This window comes from Anser anser (genome assembly GCF_964211835.1).
Source record: "Anser anser genome assembly, contig: HAP1_SCAFFOLD_95, whole genome shotgun sequence".
In the NCBI taxonomy this organism is placed as follows: domain Eukaryota; kingdom Metazoa; phylum Chordata; class Aves; order Anseriformes; family Anatidae; genus Anser; species Anser anser.
The window spans coordinates 282,791-301,760 of record NW_028153990.1 but is presented as its reverse complement, the minus strand read 5'-3'; the positions used below and the strand labels follow the sequence as shown (position 1 = coordinate 301,760).

At 50.3% G+C, this 18,970-nt stretch overlaps 1 protein-coding gene across 1 annotated transcript; it reads right to left on the bottom strand.

Annotated features, from left to right (window-relative positions):
• Positions 1–12,428: 12,428 nt before the first annotated feature.
• LOC310891008 (olfactory receptor 10AG1-like) lies at positions 12,429–13,626 on the bottom strand. The gene has a single exon (XM_083853315.1). The coding sequence runs from the start codon at positions 13,605–13,607 to the stop codon at positions 12,603–12,605; it is 1,005 nt and encodes a 334-aa protein (XP_083709441.1). The 5' UTR covers positions 13,608–13,626; the 3' UTR covers positions 12,429–12,602.
• Positions 13,627–18,970: the final 5,344 nt, after the last annotated feature.

Here is an 18,970-nt window from a genome sequence, read left to right as displayed (position 1 = left end):
TGTAACTGCAGGAGAAGTTCAAGTCAGAAGGAAACCTTGAAGTGTCTGGGAGTATTAATGGGCCCCAGTGAGGGTCATTACTGACAAAGCCTCCCCATGGACTTGTTAGAGCAGACAATGGGAGGCCATGATTGCAGGTAGGCAAAGGCACTGGGCAGGAGACTGATGCTGAGTAAAGGCCTTGGTTTGTTTGGTGAAGCAGAAGGGCCAAGCCTTGTCCACAGCCCCTGGGAAGGGAGGTCCTGACCCTCACCCATGGCTCAGGGCTCTTCCTGGGGCAGTGGGATGTGGGGTGTGTGATGCTGTGTGAAGGACAATGCTATGACACCTCCTGGCCTCCCCACTGGGTTGCAAGGAGGCAACAAGGCCCCAGTGTCATGAGCACAGCATGTCTCCTCATGAGCCTCAGTAGCAGAGACAACTGCCATCGGCAGGGGGACAAAGCCCTTGGCTCTGTTGGGGCCTTCCAGCCTTGCCAGTGCTCTCAGTCTTCTCCACCACACGCTGTCCTGCGCTGTCTTATCCCTTCCCAATTTTCCCTGCAGGCTGTAGGCACCCACCTTGCTTCTCCACCTTGCTCTCATCCAGGCATTTCCTTACTTTCACTGATGTCTCCCCACCCTCCATGGCAGTTGCTTGAAACACAATAACATGGGCTGACCACAGACTCCTTCTGGGTGACCTCTGACACCACAGCACTACCCTTTCAGTGACATTTTCTCCTCCTCATGCCCAGTCGTAAACTTCCAAGAAGCACATTGCAGCAGCTTTTACTCTCTGCTGCTGTTTCCCACCACCAGAGAAAGCTCCATTATCCACAAACCACTTTTTTAGCAGATGTCCCAAGCCATCAGCCTTCTGGAGCCCTATGGCCTGACGAGACAGAAGAAACCTCACCATGGTCTTCCAAGCCGTATTCCTGCTGCTGGCCTTCCAGCTTCTCAGGTAGACGTGACCAAGTTGTGTGCCTGTTGCTGGCCCACCATGTGCTCAGGCAGAAGGGATGTTATAACTCACACCAAGGCCTCTTCCTGCATGGGGTTTATCAGGCTCTCAGGCAGAGGGCATCTCACAATCAATGTGCCAAGCAGGTGCCTTCTGCTGGCTTATCGGGGATGCTGGCAGGTGTAAGCTAGAAAGCACAGGTCTCAGCCAGGAGGCAAGGGCTGACACATCAGCTGCTTCAGGAAGCAGTCACCTCATAGGCCCTGTCCCCAGCCATGTTACTACTGCTGGCCTGTCAGCTCCAGAGTCAGAGGTGACCAGATGCTTCCTACTGGATTTTAAGTTTCTGAGGCACAACAGACCACATAAGAACACATTAACCCAGCACCCACCTTTTGGGCCAGACAATGAGGACACAAAAAGTAAGCTTTTTAAATGAAATTTATTAATCAAATTTTCTAACACTTCTTTAAATACGGAAACATTCTTCACAGGTTTTACTGTGTTCACAGATTCACAGATTTCTCTAGGTTGGAAGAGACCTCAAGATCATCGAGTCCAACCTCCGACCTAACACTAAGTACTCCACTAAACCATATCCCTAAGCTCTACATCTAAACGTCTTTTAAAGACCTCCAGGGATGGTGACTCCACCACCTCCCTGGGCAGCCCGTTCCAATGCTTAATAACCCTTTCGGTAAAGAAGTACTTCCTAACATCCAACCTAAAACTCCCCTGTCGCAACTTTAGCCCATTCCCCCTCGTCCTGTCACTAGGCACGTGGGAGAATAGACCAACCCCCACCTCTCTACAGCCTCCTTTCAGGTAACTGTAGAGAGCGATGAGGTCGCCCCTGAGCCTCCTCTTCTCCAGGCTGAACAAGCCCAGCTCCCTCAGCCGCTCCTCGTAAGACTTGTTCTCCAGACCCCTCACAAGCTTGGTCGTCCTTCTCTGGACTCGCTCGAGCACGCCCATGTCCTTCCTGTAGCGAGGGGCCCAAAACTGAACACAGTACTCGAGGTGCGGCCTCACCAGAGCCGAGTACAGGGGCACAATCACTTCCCTCGACCTGCTGGCCACACTGCTTCTTATACAGGCCAGGATGCCGTTGGCCTTCTTGGCCACCTGAGCACACTGCTGGCTCATATTCAGCCGACTATCCACCAATACTCCCAGGTCCTTCTCGGCCAGGCAGCTTTCCAGCCACTCATCTCCCAGCCTGTAGCTCTGCTTGGGGTTGTTGCAGCCCAGGTGCAGGACCCGGCACTTGGCCTTGTTGAACTTCATGCAGTTGACCTCAGCCCATCGCTCCAGCCTATCCAGATCCTCCTGCAGAGCCTTCCTGCCCTCGAGCAGATCGACACACGCACTTAGCTTGGTGTCATCTGCAAACTTACTGAGGGTGCACTGGACGCCCTCATCCAGATCATCAATAAAGATATTAAAGAGGACCGGCCCCAGTACCGAGCCCTGGGGGACTCCACTAGTGACCGGCCTCCAACCAGATTTGACTCCATTCACCACAACTCTCTGGGCCCGGCCATCCAGCCAGTTTCTAACCCAGCGAAGCGTACGCCAGTCCAAGCCCCGAGCAGCCAGTTTCTTGAGGAGAATGTTGTGGGGAACGGTGTCAAAAGCCTTACTGAGGTCAAGGTAGACCATGTCCACAGCCTTTCCCTCATCCACCAAGCGCGTCACTTGGTCATAGAAGAAGATCAGGTTCATCAAGCAGGACCTGCCTTTCATAAACCCATGCTGACTGGGCCTGATCGCCTGCTTGCCCTGCAAGTGCCGCGTGATGACCCTCAAGATAATCTGCTCCATGAGCTTCCCCGGCACTGAGGTCAAACTGACAGGCCTATAGTTCCCCGGGTCTGCCCTGCGGCCCTTCTTATAGATGGGCGTCACATTGGCTAGCCGCCAGTCAACTGGGACCTCCCCCGATAGCCAGGACTGCCGATAAATGATGGAAAGCGGCTCGGCCAGCTCCTCCGCCAGTTCTCTCAGTACCCTCGGGTGGATCCCATCCGGCCCCATCGACTTGCGCACATCCAAGCTCCGTAGCAGGTCGCCAACCATTTCCTCATGGATAGCGAAGGCCACATCCTGCTCCCCATCCCCTTCCACCAGCTCAGGGCACTGGGTGTCCGGAGAACAACCGGTATTGCCGCTAAAGACTGAGGCAAAGGCGGCATTAAGCACCTCAGCCTTTTCCTCATCCTTAGTAACTAGGTTTCCCCTCGCATCCAGTAAAGGATGGAGATTCTCCCTAGTCCTCCGTTTCGCGTTGATGTATTTGTAAAAGGATTTTTTGTTGTCTTTAACGGCAGTAGCCAGGTTGAGCTCCAGATGAGCTTTGGCCTTTCTAATTTTCTCCCTGCACAGCCTCGCTACATCCTTGTAGTCCTCCTCAGTGGCCCGCCCTTTTTTCCAAAGATTATAAACCCTCTTTTTTCTGCTAAGCTCCAGCCGCAACTCTCTGTTGAGCCAGGCCGGTCTTCTTCCACGCTGGCTCATCTTTGGGCACGTGGGGACGGACCGCTCCTGTGCCATCACGATTTCCTTCTTGAGGAGCGCCCAGCCTTCCTGGACTCCTCTGCCCTTCAGAACCGCCTCCCAAGGGACTCGGCCAACCAGCGTCCTGAGCAGCTCAAAGTCAGCCCTCCGGAAGTCCAAGACGGCAGTTTTACTGGTCCCCTTCCTGGCCTCGCCAAGAATAGAGAACTCTACCATTTCGTGGTCACTCTGCCCCAGACAGCTTCCGACCACCACATCTCCCACCAGTCCTTCTCTGTTTGTGAAGAGAAGGTCTAGCGGGGCACCACCCCTGGTAGGTTCACTGACTAGCTGCGTCAGGAAGCTATCTCCCACGCTCTCCAGAAACCTCCTAGACTGCTTTCTCTGTGCCGTGTTGTGTTTCCAGGATATGTCCGGGAAGTTGAAGTCCCCCACGAGGACAAGCGCCGACGATTTTGCAACTTCTGTCAGTTGCCTATAAAACTCCTCATCCGTCTCCTCATCCTGGTTCGGCGGTCTATAACAGACCCCCACCAGGATGCTAGCCTTGCCGGCCTTCCCGCGGATCCTAACCCACAGGGATTCAACCTTATCATTCCCAGCCTGGAGTTCCACAACATCAAAAGATTCTCTAATGTAGAGAGCCACGCCACCACCCCTTCTGTGCTGCCTGTCCCTCCTGAAGAGCCGATAGCCAGGCATTGCAGCACTCCAGTCGTGGGAGCGGTCCCACCACGTCTCCGTGATGGCAACCAAGTCGTAGCCTGCCTGCTGCACAATGGCTTCCAGCTCCTCCTGTTTGTTACCCATGCTGCGTGCATTAGTGTAGATGCACTTCAGCTGGGCCATCGCCTTCTTCCCCGGCCTAGCCATTGTTTCCCCCGGCACAGCTCCAACAAGCCTTGTTTGAGCCCCGTCCCCCTTCTTACCTAGTTTAAAGCTCTCTCTATGAGCCCCGCCAGCTCCTGGCCTAGGATCCGTTTTCCCCTTGGAGATAGAGACCCATCTGGGGCCATCAGGCCGGGTGCCAAGTAAAGCTCCCCATGGTGAAAAAACCCAAAATTTCTATGCTGGCACCAGCCTCTGAGCCACCTATTAACCACATGAGCTTTCCGTGTCCTCTCCGTGCCTCTCCCTTCCCCCGTAGGGATAGACGAAAACACCACCTGCACTCCCGCTCCCTCCACCAATCGTCCCAGCCCCCTATAGTCCTGTTTGATGGCCCTGAGGCTTCTCTTTTCAACATCATCGCTGCCAGCCTGGACTATCAAAAGCGGGTAATAGTCAGAGGGGCGAACCAGGTTTGGAAGCTTCCTGGTAACGTCTCTGACCCTGGCCCCAGGGAGGCAGCAGACTTCCCTATGTGTGGGGTCAGGCCGACAAATAGGGCCCTCCGTTCCCCTGAGGAGGGAGCCGCCCACAACAATCACCCTTCTTTCTTTCTTGGTGGAGGCAGTCCTGAGGCGTGGAGTCAACTTCCTCACCTCAGACATCCTCCCGGGTAGGCTTCCTACCTCATCCTCACCCACGGGTCTCTTGAGCTCCAGGGCCTCAAACCTATTGTTCAAGGGCACCTGGGAAGGCGGTGCCGGAAGGGGAGGGCATCTCCTGCGAGGTCGAGCAGGGACCTGCCTCCATTCCTCCTCAACTCGCAGGTCCCCTCCCTCTGCCCGATGGCGACAGGGCAGGGGGTCCACCCCCCTTTGGGGCATCTCACCCTGGTCCCTCTCCCTCCGGTCCTGCAGGGAGTTGCTCCACCAGTCTATCTCCCGCTCGCACTCCCTGATATCCCTCAGCCTCTGCACCTCTTCCTTGAGTTCCGCCACCATGCGGACCAGGTCGTCCACCTGCTCGCACCTCACGCAAGCAGTCTCCCTGCCTCCCGCCGATGGCAGCAAGAGGCTCAGACACTCCCCGCATCCGGAGACCTGAACTGCCGCATGTTTGGGCGGGCAGTCGGTCTGGGTGTGCACTGACTTCCTAGAGAAGGCACCGTGCCTGGTGGAGACCATTGTAGCCCAGCTGACAGGAGAGTGCCGTTAGAGGAATTGTCCCTATGGGCGGGTGTGAGCGCTCCGCCCTGCCTGCCCGCCCTGCCTGCACCAACTGCCTCGCTAACTGCCGCGTCACTCCCACCGCGTCGCTCCCTGTTTGCCGGCCCTGTTCGCCGCGCTCCTGGTCGCTCGCGCTCCCTAAGGGCTGCCTTTGAACGGCCGGGGGGAGGAGCTGTCGCTGACGCTGCTGGCCCCGCCTACGCCTCGTCAGCCTCCCTCACGAGGGCTGCCGGTGCCTGGCGGCTCCCTCACGTAGGCTCGATGCCCGAAAAATAGCCCTGCCTGTCCCGATCCCGCGCTCCGCTGCAGCGCACGTCTGCCCCGGAGCCGGTCGCCTCGGCAAGAGGCGTAGTAACGGCAAGAGTTCGTAGTAACACACGATGTATCTCTACCTCTGCCTCTCTCTCTTTTCTTCTTCCTCTCCCTATTATGTCTTCAGAGAGCTCTCCAATGGAAAGAGTCATGGAATCGCAAAATAACTCATGTTGGAAGAGACCCCTGAATGTCATCCTCTTCACCTGTCCTGCTCAAGGCAGACTAAACTAGATGCGGTTGGTCAAGGGCTCCTCTGAGCTTGGCACCATCCAGAAAGGATCTGAAAGTGTGCTCCATCCTGTAATTCAGAGAGTTAATAATGACATTCAACAGTGCTGGCCCAAGTACTGGTCACTGAGGGATGGTGCTAGGAACTGCCTGACAGGAGAACTTTCCATCACAGATGACAACTGCGCCTGAGTGTCCAGCCAAATTCCCACCCACAGCCTCATCCATTTGTTAAGTCCACATAGCACCAATCAGGCTGTAAGTAGTCTCCAGGAGACAATGTCAACGGCCTTGCTAAAGTGCAGGTAGACAGCGTCCCTTTCTTTTCCCTCACCTATGGGTTCAGCAATCCCATTTTTGTCCTTCAAGTGCCCGGAGGTAGCTGTGGAAAAACTTGCCCCATCACCTTCCCAGGGATGGAGGTGAGGCTGACCAGCCTTAATTCTTCCCACCCTCTTTTTTCCTCTTCTGGAAGACAGGTCTGATGTCATTCCAAGTCTCCAGAAAGCTTTCTGGTCCCCCTGGCACATTTGCTGACACAGTCCAGGAAGGCAGGGGAGGGTGGTGCAGGAGACAGGCAAGAACACACAAGTCCTACCCTTGTACACCCAAAGGCAGGGCATTGCAGTGCTTGTGGTGTCCCTCTGGCTTCTGTTGCCTCTCCCACAGGCTGGGAGGCACCTGAGCCCTGTGGTGCATTGCCCTGCTCTGCACTTGTCTGAGATACCGTACGGCATGAGGAATGGACACATGGAGAGGGCATTTGTGCTCACTCAGGTTCACCTCACATGCACATGCACACAATGTGCACACTGAAGCCTCATCTATAGAGGGCACATATGGACTTCTGACTTCTCCATTAAGTGTCCCTCTGTGGAGGAACAAACAACCTCTCTGAGCTGGGCTGAGAGCCAAAAAAGTCACCCAAGAAGTAACCAGGACAATATCCACCCCTTATTCTCTACTGTTTATATAATGGCAGGTTCAGGACTTTCCAATACATCTTCATTAATCAACACCCTGCAATTAAAACACGGATTTCATACCATTAGTCTATGGGCCTGCTCAGTAAAATGCCCATAAAAGGTTCAATGAATCCATTTAGTCCATGAATTGGGTTCTATCTGTTGTTGTGGCCCCACAGGACAGGAGAAGACATATGTTACATGGAGTGAGAGGTCACCAATGCCAGCTCAGCTCAGGTCACTGCTGCACTTGCACTGCTTCTTGTGAGGCTCGTCTGCCATTGATTCGAGTGTTTCCTGCTATGGAACATGGCTGTGAGGTGCTTATCTGCCTGCTGGGTTAAACCACAGCACAGACCAGGCCGCAGAATCTGACATTGCAATGAACTCCTGCCGTCACCTCAGCTCCAGCCTGGGCTCGTCCACTGGCCACAGTCCCTTAGAGCTGTACCTGCTCTGACACAGCCGTATCCATGAGCCACAGTCCCTTCAAAGCTCTACCTACTGTGTCGTGGACTTACCGACTGCCACAGACGCTTGCGGGTGTGCCTTCAGAGGTGTGGACTTATCCACATGCCACATTCTCTTCAGAGATGTACATGCTCTAGTGAGTCCTTTTCCATTTCAGAAGCGTAATGTGGAGGTCAGGGCTGCAATGTAGAGATTCAATGCAGAGATGAAGCAAACAAAGGTGGGTCTGGGACATATTGGCTGATAGAGGACCATTAGGATTGGGCTTTGGAAGAAGCCCGATGTGTTGTGGGGAAACCACAGGTATTGGTAAATCCTCAGGAAGACAAAGTGTTTGAAGCCAAATCTAGTGAGGATGGAGAGAAATCAGGAGAACTTGTGCAGTCGAGGGGACAGAGTGAGCTGGGAATGTGAATGTGTGGTAAAAGTCTGCAGAGATGCAAGTACAGGTACAGGAAAAATTGGGAGAGGCTGCGGAGAGGGATGACAAAGGGCTATAGTGGGGTTGGAGCCCCCCCAATGAAACCGGTGTCCTTAGGGCTACAGCTGCAGCCTCTTCCACTGAGGCCCCACAGAGCCTGGCAAGTGTCCTACCAGTGTCCTGCACTCGGAATTGCACACCCCCACATCCCATTGCCCCTGCCAGAGCCCCGAGCAGCCAAGGAAGTACAGGATCCCCCTTCCCAGGGGATGCGCTCAGGCCTTGGCCATCCCCCTTGGTGAAACACATCAAGGGCTTTTAGAGAAACTTCTCCATTTGATTTTCCACTTGTAACCAGTGCCTCTGATTTTCTCCTTCACCATCTCCCAGAGACTGGCACCTTGTCTGGTTATTTCTCTTGTGGTCTCTTCTGGGATGGCCCTCATCGGGGTTGGCCAACACCCTCAAACATCTGGGGGCTTGATTCTGTCCTTTACTTCTTCAGACTTGCTTCAGGATCTGCAGTTCAGGAACTTGGCAGCAGAGGGCGAATCAACATGCAAAACTCCCTCACAAGCCAAGGCTCCGGACACAATTCTCCCGAAGTCTTCAGTTCTTATGGGGTTAATTAGGGAGATGCCAGGAGTCTCCTTAAATGGAGAGACTTCAAGAATAATAATAATGAAAGGTATAGGAAAAGATTTCTTCTTTCTGCTGTTTCTTTACTTGTCTGCCTACAGATAAAGTGATATCAACAATCTCCAACTGATATTGGTCCTGAATGTCTCCTAAGGGACTCTGAGCCCGTGGGGAAATCAAGACCCTTTCTGCCAGGCACCCTATGCACAGTCTTCATCCCTACCCCTCAGCCCCACTCTTTCCCTTATCAGCCACCTGGGACTGACAGCAGGTGTGATAAGCTCTGAGATTTTTCATGAGCATTGCATTGGAATGTTTTCCAGCCCCTTGGCACCAATTCCCAGCTGCTTTCCTTGGAGAATGAGCTACATGCAGGCACTGAAGGTAAAGTCTTAATCGACAGCAATGAAAGATAAAAGGCACAGTCTGGTCAAATATAAAAGACACTCTTCAGCTCTATATTATACCCATATTTCCTCTACTTAGTCCAATTTCCACAACGGAGAACCTTAGAGAAATGAAAAATATCTTTTTTTGTGAGTGTCAAGCACACATTTCAAGGCCACCAAAACCTCTCCTTTCCCAGGACTTCATTTCCTGATATTCACTTTTTGGACTCAGAGAGTCACGTGCTGAAATCCTGAGCTCTCTTGATTTATGGAGGGAAGCCAAGAGACAAAACAAATGAAATGCACTAACTTTCAGAATATTTAGGCTTGTCTATGAATTCTTATCCAAGTTTGCACCCATGTTCCCAAACGTGTTCATTCCCAAAACTTTGAATGGTGAAACTGTGTTCTCAGGACATGCGTGTATTGGCACATTGCACATCTCCATCTCAGATCTAAACGGAGCAGAGAGCAATGAAGGTTAGAGGGGATGGATAGATCCTGCCTTTAGCTCTTTGCTGTCGACCAATGGCCACACGTGCTAGGACTTCCCTTTCATCCTTCCTCTTTATGAGCTGGCCAAATCTTTATGGGGTGTACAGTTGCATAACACCATGGCTCTCCAAGTGCCAGACTGCAAGCAATACCCAGAAACCCAGAGCACAGCCTTAGAAAGAGGCCCAGAGCACAGCTGAGGAAGGCAAATGTGACTCCTATCTTGCACGAAGGCAAGACAGAGGTCCCAGGGAACTAGAGGCCATACAGCCTTTCCTCAGATCCTGGGAAGGTGATGGAGCTAATCCTGGCAAATGTTTCCAAGCACATGGAGGACAACAAAGTGATCAGGAGTGGTCAGCATGGATTCACCAAGGGTCTCTTGTGACTTTAACAACTTGATAGCCTTCTCCAATGAAAAGACTGCCTTGGTAAATGAGGGGAGAGCAGGGGATGCTGTCTGCCTTGTCTTCCGAAAGCCTTTTCACATGTCTCCCATAAGATCCTGGTAGAGAGGCTGATGAAGTACCAGAGGCAATGGCCACTAGCTGACCCTATGAAACATTTCTTTACTGTAGGTGACTGATGACCATTGCCCAGAGAGATACTGCAGCCTTTTTCCTGGGAGATATTCTAAACACTGCTGGACCCTGTCCTGGCCAACCTGCTCCAGCTGACCCTGCTTGAGTAGGAAGCACTTGAACCAGACAGTCTCCAGAGGCCTCTTCCAACCCTCATTATTCTGTGATTCTGTAATGCCCAGCAGTGTTTCTGAGAAATTGTCTGTGGTACCCCCATCCTTGATGGAGTCCTGGAGCCCATGGATCAGAGCCACATTTTGAGGATGAACATGGTCACTGTGCAGTGCTGAGGACAGGTCCGGCCAGGGATTACAAAGGCCAGCAAAGCCGCAAGACACGGAAGTGCCCACTACCCCTGCCTCCACTGTGCAGCCCCGTTCCCTGGCAGGACCTAGGGTCACAAAGGACTTCTGGAGCTCTCTAGCACTGTGGTCTGCTCTGAGCAGAGACAACTTAACTGAGAGATCAGATTAGTCAGTACTTTCTCCTGACCAAGCTTTAATTCACATTCACGGTGATTTATTTTCTCCTGAAAACCATTTGAAATTTCTCTTTCGGCCCCTTTCACCTTTTTTTTTTTTTTTTCCTCTTGGTCTTTTGTCTTTTCCCAAACATCCCTGCCACCAGGACAGATTACCTCACCTACTCTGACCAAGCCTAACTGTACTAGGTGTGGCTGGGATTGAGTTAACATTCTTATAACAGCTCATATAGTGCTGTGCTTTCCATATCTTCACGAAGGGCAAGAAGGAGGACCCATGAGCCTATAGGCTGGGCAGCCTCACCTCCATCCCTCTGAAAGTGATGGAGAAGTTCTTCCTGGCAACCATTTAGAGGCAAAGAAAGGACGTGAAAGTCATCAGCAGTAGTCAGCATGGATTCACCAAAGGGAAGTCATGCTTGAACAACTTGAAAACCTCCTATGATGAAATGACTTGTACCTCCAGCATTCTGTGAAATGGTGTGATCTTGGACTAATGCTCCCGTGAGAGCTTCTCCTTGCCGTTTCATGCAACAACGAGCCAATCAGGATCTTGGGCTGAGGGTCCCATGTGCACAGGAATGGGCAACAGTTTCTTAAGTTCTCCTCTGCCTGCTGCCATTTTCTCTGGGGATCACAGAGGATGATCTCCCTTCAGAAGACCCATGAGAGGCTCTGTCCTCCCTATGGTCATGGCTGGACTCCAGTGATCCAGCTCGACCACAGCTGAGGAGCTTTGTCTGGGGGAGACTTTTGGGGTAAGGCCTGGCACATGGAGTGGGAGAGACTGTCTCAAGGATGTGTGCTGGGCATGGGGACTGAAGGATATCTGTGAACTACCATGGGGTATGGGTTATTGTTCTTTCAGTATAGCTCCTGACACAGGGTCCCATCCTTCCTTTTGATGACACCCTTCTGGAGGAATGAAGGCACCAAAGTTTAGAGCAGGAGACACTAGTAGAGCACCAAGTCAAAAGGGACTTCACTATAAGTGTACTTCAGGGTACCCGCAGCCTGGGCATTGTCTTGGATTAACAGAACATCAGTATTTTTCTCTGTGAGAAAAATTCCAGCCCAGGTCAGCCCTTCCCTGACCTCTCCCCATCCCTCCTCCAGGAGCACCAGCCCTGCTGCTCCTGGCCTCCTCCTAGTGCTCCTCAGAGGACCCTGAGATGGCAGTGCTGCTCTGCAGGAAGAGGGGACAGTGGCGCCTGGGTACAGGGAGTTATTTCATACTGGCTAAGACGGTCAAGGTGGGAAGCAGCCACAAGTGGGAGCTGAGTCCAGCCCTCATTCTGCAACACATCTCCCTATGACCCCCAAGCCTTGGAGAACCAAGCACAGCAACAGCCCATGGAGAGTGTAATTCCTGGAACCAATTCCTGCTTTCATAGGGAAGAAGAGCCCAGCCTTCAGTTACTGCAATGAGGAGACACCCTTTTATTAGAGAGATGCTTCTCAGGAAGCCAGATCCTTCTCCTTCTTCATTGGCCTTGATGTCTGCAGTCTTGTTTCATTACATTTCTCACTCCTGTCTCACAGAGGCAGCACAATGTTCTCTAGCCTCTCTTCAACATTTTATCACAGAGGTGCAACCAGCATCGGTCATTGGCTCAGCTTTGGCCAGTGGTTGTTACTTTTTTGAGATGGCTGGAACTGGCTCTTATCTGACTTGAGGCAGCTCTTGGTCTCTTCTCACAGAGGCCACCCCTGCAGCCCCACTACTACCAGAACCTCGCTGCATAAACCCAATGCACCTTCTCAGTGCATGTGTTTCCCTGTGATCTCCATCAGCTTCTTTGAGTATTGCTCTTTAATGGTACTGACAACTTAGACAGACACTGCTTGAATAAGGGTTTTGAATTTAAATATAAAGGAGAACTGCAGGTGTTTTGGAGCATGAAGATACCTAGGTGGGGCTCTCAGAGATAACAGGAATACCCCAGGAGACCTATCCCCTTCTTGAGGAGGATCAAGGCCTTGAGGAGAATCAAAGATATCAATTTTGTCTAAGCTGATTCTTGATGCCTACATTCACACAGCCAAATGCCTCATTGGGACTTTTGGTACGATTTGGGCTTCTTTCACATACTCTGCCATATCACTTTCTCCATAGGAGTCTTCTCAGGGCAATTCTAACGTCCTTGTTCCTCAGACTATAGATGACTGGGTTAAACATGGGGGTCACAATTGTGTAAAACAGGGCAAGGTATTTGTCAGTGTCTGCAGAGTCCCTTGACCGGCGTTTAAAGTACACAAGCATGGCTGAGCCATAAAAGAGAGTCACAATCCCGAGGTGTGAAGAGCAGGTGGAAAAGGCTTTGTGTCTGCTCAGAACTGAAGGCATTTTCAGAATTGCCCTGATAATTTTAGTGTAAGAAATAACTATCATGGAAAAGGGAAGGACAGCAGCTACGAGGATGATAATGTGCAGGGTCACTTGGTTGCAGAAAGTGTCTGCACAGGCCAGTTCCAACAGAGGGGGGACATCGCAGAAGAAGTGATGAAGGTCACGGGATGCACAGAAGGGCAAGGTGAACACCTGATAGGTCTGTCCCACTTGTACTGGCACGATGGCCATCCACGCCCCCACTACCAGTCTGATGCAGAACCCCCCATTCATGATGAGGCTGTAGCGCAGGGGGTCACATATGGCTATGTAGCGGTCATAGGCCATGGCAGCCAAGAGAAGGCATTCAGTGCTTCCCAGCATGGTCAAGAAATACAGCTGGGCAGCACAGCCAAGAAAGGAGATCCTGCCATCTCCTGTCAGGAAAGCCACCAGCATTTTTGGTAGAGTAGTCGATGTGTAGCAGATCTCCAGGAAGGATAGGTTTCTCAGGAAGAAATACATGGGATTGTGGAGGCTTGAGTCCATCACTGTGATGAGCACAATCAGGCTGTTCCCAATGAGAACCATGAGGTAGATGATCAGGAAGACTGTGAAGCACACGCTGGGTAGGCAAGGGTGGTCAGAAAATCCCAAAAGAAGAAATCCAGGATCAGTAGTGTGATTATCCAAGCCTTTTCTTTGGGGCATTTTCTCTACATAAAGCAATGCCAACAACATGCTGTTAGAGGACGCTCTTGGCCCATCCACCACCATGTAGACCTCAAATATAGCGACAGGCTACAAACATCAGCATACACATGACTCCAGTATTAGGACAGTTTGACCAAAATCTGCATGTGTGTATGGAAATCTAATGTGGTCTGGTGGGCAGACCCCAGCTGGTAGCTAAGCCCCCACCCACTTACTCACTTACTCCCCCTCAGTGGGATGGGGGAGAACATTGAAGGGCCAAAAGCAAGAAAACTCATGGGTCAAGGCAAAGACAGTTTAATAAGCTAGAGTTAGAGGAAGGAAAAAGAAAACAAACCAACAAACCAAAACAAGCCAGCCTTCAAGCAATGCCTACTTTCCCCACCACCCAGTCCCCTCAGCTTTTTTTTGCTGAGCATGGCATTACATGGCAAGGAATATCTCTTTGGTCAGTCTGGGTCATCTGTCCTGGTTGTGTGCCCCATGGACCCTTGTCCACCCGTGGCCGGTACGCTGTAGGGGCAGAGTGGGAAAAAGAGAAGACTTTGATGCTGTGCAATCACTACTCAGCAATAGCCAAAACATTGGTATGTCATCAACACTATTTTAAACTCCAACCTAAAACATAGCACCACAGGGATTGCTATGAAGAAAATTATCTCCATCCTAGCCAGCCCGAGTACCTGAGTTTCTTGCCTGTCAGGAAGGGTCAGAACAAAATCGTTAAGCCTGAATGACAGCTAGTTGTCATATGAATAAGAGAAATTTAGTTTTCTTTGTAAGAGAGGATTTAAATAACTTTTATATATATTTTATATATATGTATATTATTTAAGACTTTACCTGGTTTCTGGTGCTATATGAGGAAAAGAAAAAAAAAAAGAAGACAACGGATAAAGAGTAGTCACCTTAAAAACATGAAGGGAAGGGAAGGGAAGGCAAGGCAAGGCAAGGCAAGGCAAGGCAAGGCAAGGCAAGGCAAGGCAAGGTGAAGATTTGGTTCAAGACTTTAGTGAGAGAGATTCATCCCAGTTTTCCTCAGGGATAAGAACTCATCCTCTGAAGCTCTGTCCACCACACAGAGAGCAGGGACACTACCTTAGATCCAAATTATTAATTTTTTGCATGGTTGAGGGGTGAACTCCATCAGAAGTAAAACAGACTTCTACCTGTCAATGAGTAAAGGACATTGATGCATCCCTGGGGCATTTTAACGAGGCAGAAAGGTAGCTACTTGTGCAGAAATCACAAGCTTTCAGGGGGCTAAAAGGGGCATTATGCAAGCAATCACAACCCAATGTCAAATAGGTTTCAAGGGATCCAGAGAGGAAGGTGATTAAAGGTGGGGCAAACAGGGCAGGCTATTATAACTTCTGAATATGCTGTCTAGTTCCCTTGCTTGACCTTGCAGTTCTGTCACTTGGAGTTCTGGCAGCTTCCAAATGCAACTGAAGGCTCACTAGCTGTGATCTCAACCCAGCAAGGCTTCCCAGGCCACTGCAAGCCCTCACAGAGCAGAGCGATGCTCTCGCTGGCTGGAAAACTGAGCCTTCCCTTTTGCATTTCCCATTTCCCAAAGCATAAGGATGTTGCTGATCACACTTGAAGGGCGTGAGCTGTAAGCAAGCAGCCCTTGCAATTGCAGGTTGCTTCCTGTGAATAACAGACTCAGCTGAAAGATTTTGGAAGGTATCAGTTTGACATGGGGAAGAAATGTTCTATTCCAAGCAGAGAGAACTGAGGATGCTTGCTGCATGTCTCTATCCACTGCTAACTAAAGTCTTCTTAAGCTCTGAAAAAAAAAAAAAAAAGGATTTTTTTTTCAACTGAAAACTGAATCCACAGAGACATGATCTGAGAGCTTGATGCTTGATTTCATTCTTTTTTTCTATCATGCCTGCCTATTTCTATGAGTCTTGTCTTTGGAGTTCTCCTAGAAGCACTGTTCAAAATCTCCAAGATAAAATTAGTGTACATTTGAGGAAGAAGTGGCCATGATCTGTTTCCTAACCTACCTATTTACACATGCAAATAAGTAGGAAAATTAAAAACTTTTATTTCCTGAAATACTTTGAGATCCCTGCATTTTTGGAAAAAAGTTTTGTAACTGAAAACAACCATTTAGAGGCAGATTTTCCATATATCAGCGTTGTTTCCTTGTTTCTTCCCTAAACCTGTAGGATATGCTTTTTAATGCCCGGATATCGCAATGCTTCACATGATCACACATAGAGCATGGCTTTGCTTTGAGCAAAGCTTGAGCATTGCTCAAGGAAAACTGACGGGGTACTCCTTACATAGTGACAGTCTCATCAGCAGCATTTCTCCAAGTTGAACAAAACCCATTCCTCTGAGCCCAGGCAAGCCACAGCTGCCTGCGGCTGCTTTTAGCAGTGGCTGTTCTAGCACAGTATCTCAGCACTTCAGAGCACGGCAAAAGGGATTTACCATTGTCAGGAGCTAGGACACGGGAGCACTCTTCTCAGTCGGTGATACAGGAGACAGAGGTGACCTCATTTTCTTTGTGTCATTTCCCTGGAAAGCACCTGGATAGGGTTCTCTGGACACTACTCCATCACTCTTGTTCCTACCTGGTTATAAGTCAGTCAGTGAGCAATCCTAGGAGAGAAGTTGGCAACCCTAGTGCTGCCAGTGCTTCTCCCCAGACACCCAGAGCATCAGTAACTACATTAGGAGGATCTGAGCAACTTCCAGAATAACTACATGTCTTTCAAAAGTACAGAAAGTTAGGAATTAGATTTAGCTGTTCAAAGGAAAACTGCTAAATTTGTAGGAGGAAAAACCAAACCAAACCAAACCAAGGAAGGAAACAGAACATGAGAAAAATCAGTCCGTGTTTAATTTTATTTTGCAGCAACAGAAAAGGCTTCTCTGTATCTTCACCTCTCTGGGTCTCAACACCTTTACTGTGTCCATGTTAGCCAAAAGGTAGAGGCAGCCCTGAGAGATCCAGATCCAATTGTGCATGTTGCCTGCCCCCAGTCCACACCCAGAAAGGACCTGGAGAGAAATCTTGGTTGGAAACACAAAAAAGGATGGTGTCATGCCACTCCAGGACAGGCCTCTATATTCATACAAATTAATGTGGCTTCAGTGCCTTAAAAAAAGGGACGACTGGGTCTTACCAAGGTAGCCTTGCGTGGCTTTACGGTCAGTAGCACAAATAACCTTTCCAGAGGGGAGTATCTCCTGCCCTTGTGTGAGGTTCATGCAGTCTTTGATTCCTTACTCTGAAACCCTACATATGATGCAATAAGCTCCAGTCTGTCTTTTTGGGGTACCCAACAAAGTCAGGATCAGGACAAGGCCGTTTCTCATCAGGATGAAAAATACACAAGTCAGAAAGGCCACAAAGAGCCAGTGCTGTGCGTAGGAGCAACCGTGGACAAATCCAGGCACTGCAGGGTTATTTCCTTCTGTGAAAGGTGTAGGACCATAAGTATGGGGAGAGACTGGGGTGAGAAGAGCCTCTCCAAGAACACATTGCAGGAGGAATATCCCATCCGCACCAGAATGACTCAGTAACTACAGTGGTGCCTACAGTGCTGCCAGGCCTTGAACCAACACTGATGAGGTGATACCACAATGCTCATCACTGTTCCAGTTGTGCTACCTCTATATCCAAACTGAGAGTGGTTTTTCTTTTTTCTTTTTTTTTTTTTTCTGATAATTTTATGAGGGTAATCTTGGCCAGATGTGGTATTACAACCCCTTGGGTGATCTCTCATTTTGTGGGGCTCCAGTCACTGCCCACCCTGCACAGATGCTGCTCAGGAAGATAGCCTGGCCTTTCCACACATCTCCACATTCCTCTCCTGAAGGATGTCCTCTGCCCTGCCACATGTGGGACAGCCTTGGAGAAGTACTTCATTGACCTTTCTCCATCTCCACTGCCAACAGACACTGATGGGTAACTGTTAAATCCTACCTTCAGTCTTTCACATCTCACAGTATGACGACGAGCCTTTTTTCTCCCTAATCCATGGAGCAACAGGCCTTCTGCGGTACAGCTGCTTGTATTGGGTTTACGTGGCAATGGTTTGGTAGCAGTGGTGCTGCAGGGGTGGCTTCTGTTAGAAGAGTCCAGAAGCTGCCCCCTGTCAGGTAAGGGCCCGTTCCACATGGCTCCAAAAGGGACCCATCACTGACCAGAGCTGAGCGAATGGGCAATACTAGTTGCAACTCTGTAAGAGGATATTTAAGAAAGGAGAAATACTGCTCTGAAACAGCAGCTGGGAGAGAGGAGTGAGAAAATGTAGAGAAAAACAGCCCTGCACACACCTAGGTCAGTGCAGAGGGCGGGCAGGAGGGGCTCCAGGCACCAGAGGAGAAGTTCCCCTGAAGCCCATGGAGAGGCCCATGGTGTAGTAGGCTGTCCCCTTGCAGTCCATGGGTCCCACACGGAGCAGATCTCCACGCTGCAGCCCGTGGAGGAGCCCCCGGTGGAGCAGGTGGATGTGGCCTGGAGGAGGCAGCAGCCCATGGAGAGCCCCCGCAGGAGCAGGCCCTGGGCCGGAGCTGCAGCCTGTGGAGAGGAGCCCACGCAGGAGCAGGGGATCTGGGGGGAGCTGCCACCCGTGGGGGACCCGTGCTGGAGCAGTTTGCTCCTGGCAGATGGATGCTGTGATAAGGACCCATACTGGAGTAGTTCTTGAAGAGCTGCTGCCTGTGGAAAGCCCACGCAGGATCAGTTTGGGAAGGACAGCAACCCTTGGGAGGGACCCCACGCCGGAGTATGGGCAGAGAGTGACCATGAAGGAGCGGTGGAGATGAAGTGTCATGGACTGACCGCAGCTCCCATTGCCCATTCCCCTGAGCTGCTCAGGGGAAGGAGGAAGAAGAGGGTGGATGGTCTTTTTTAGTTCGCTTTTAGTTTCTCACTGTTCCAGTCTTCTAGTAACACTCAATAAATTATCTTAATCTCCCTACGCTAAGTACGCTTTGCCCATGACTGCAATTGGTGAGTGATCTGCCTGTCCCTTAAATCAACACTGCAGCCCTTTTCCATTCTATTTTCTCCATCTGTGCCTTTGAGGATGGGTGGTGAAAGTGGCACTATGGAGTACAGCTGAACATCATTGTGAAACCACCACACCACTTGGCCTTGTTACTGGCACCAGCTTTGAAAAAGGAGAGACAGTTTCAAGCAATTTATAGGGGTGATCATGTTTTATTAAACAGATGGTAAGAAAGAGTCAATCCTGACATACAGACGAACAAAATAACACTTTGTTGTTTTATTCCTCAAAGTACACTAGATAAATATTTTTTTTCTAAGAAACTAATAAAAAGAAATGACACTGAAGATAAAAGTAAGAATATATAATGATAATGAAACAAATACTCAGGAAATCACTTGTGGAGAAAAAGGGGAAATTATCAATTTTCAGAAACAGCCATGAAAT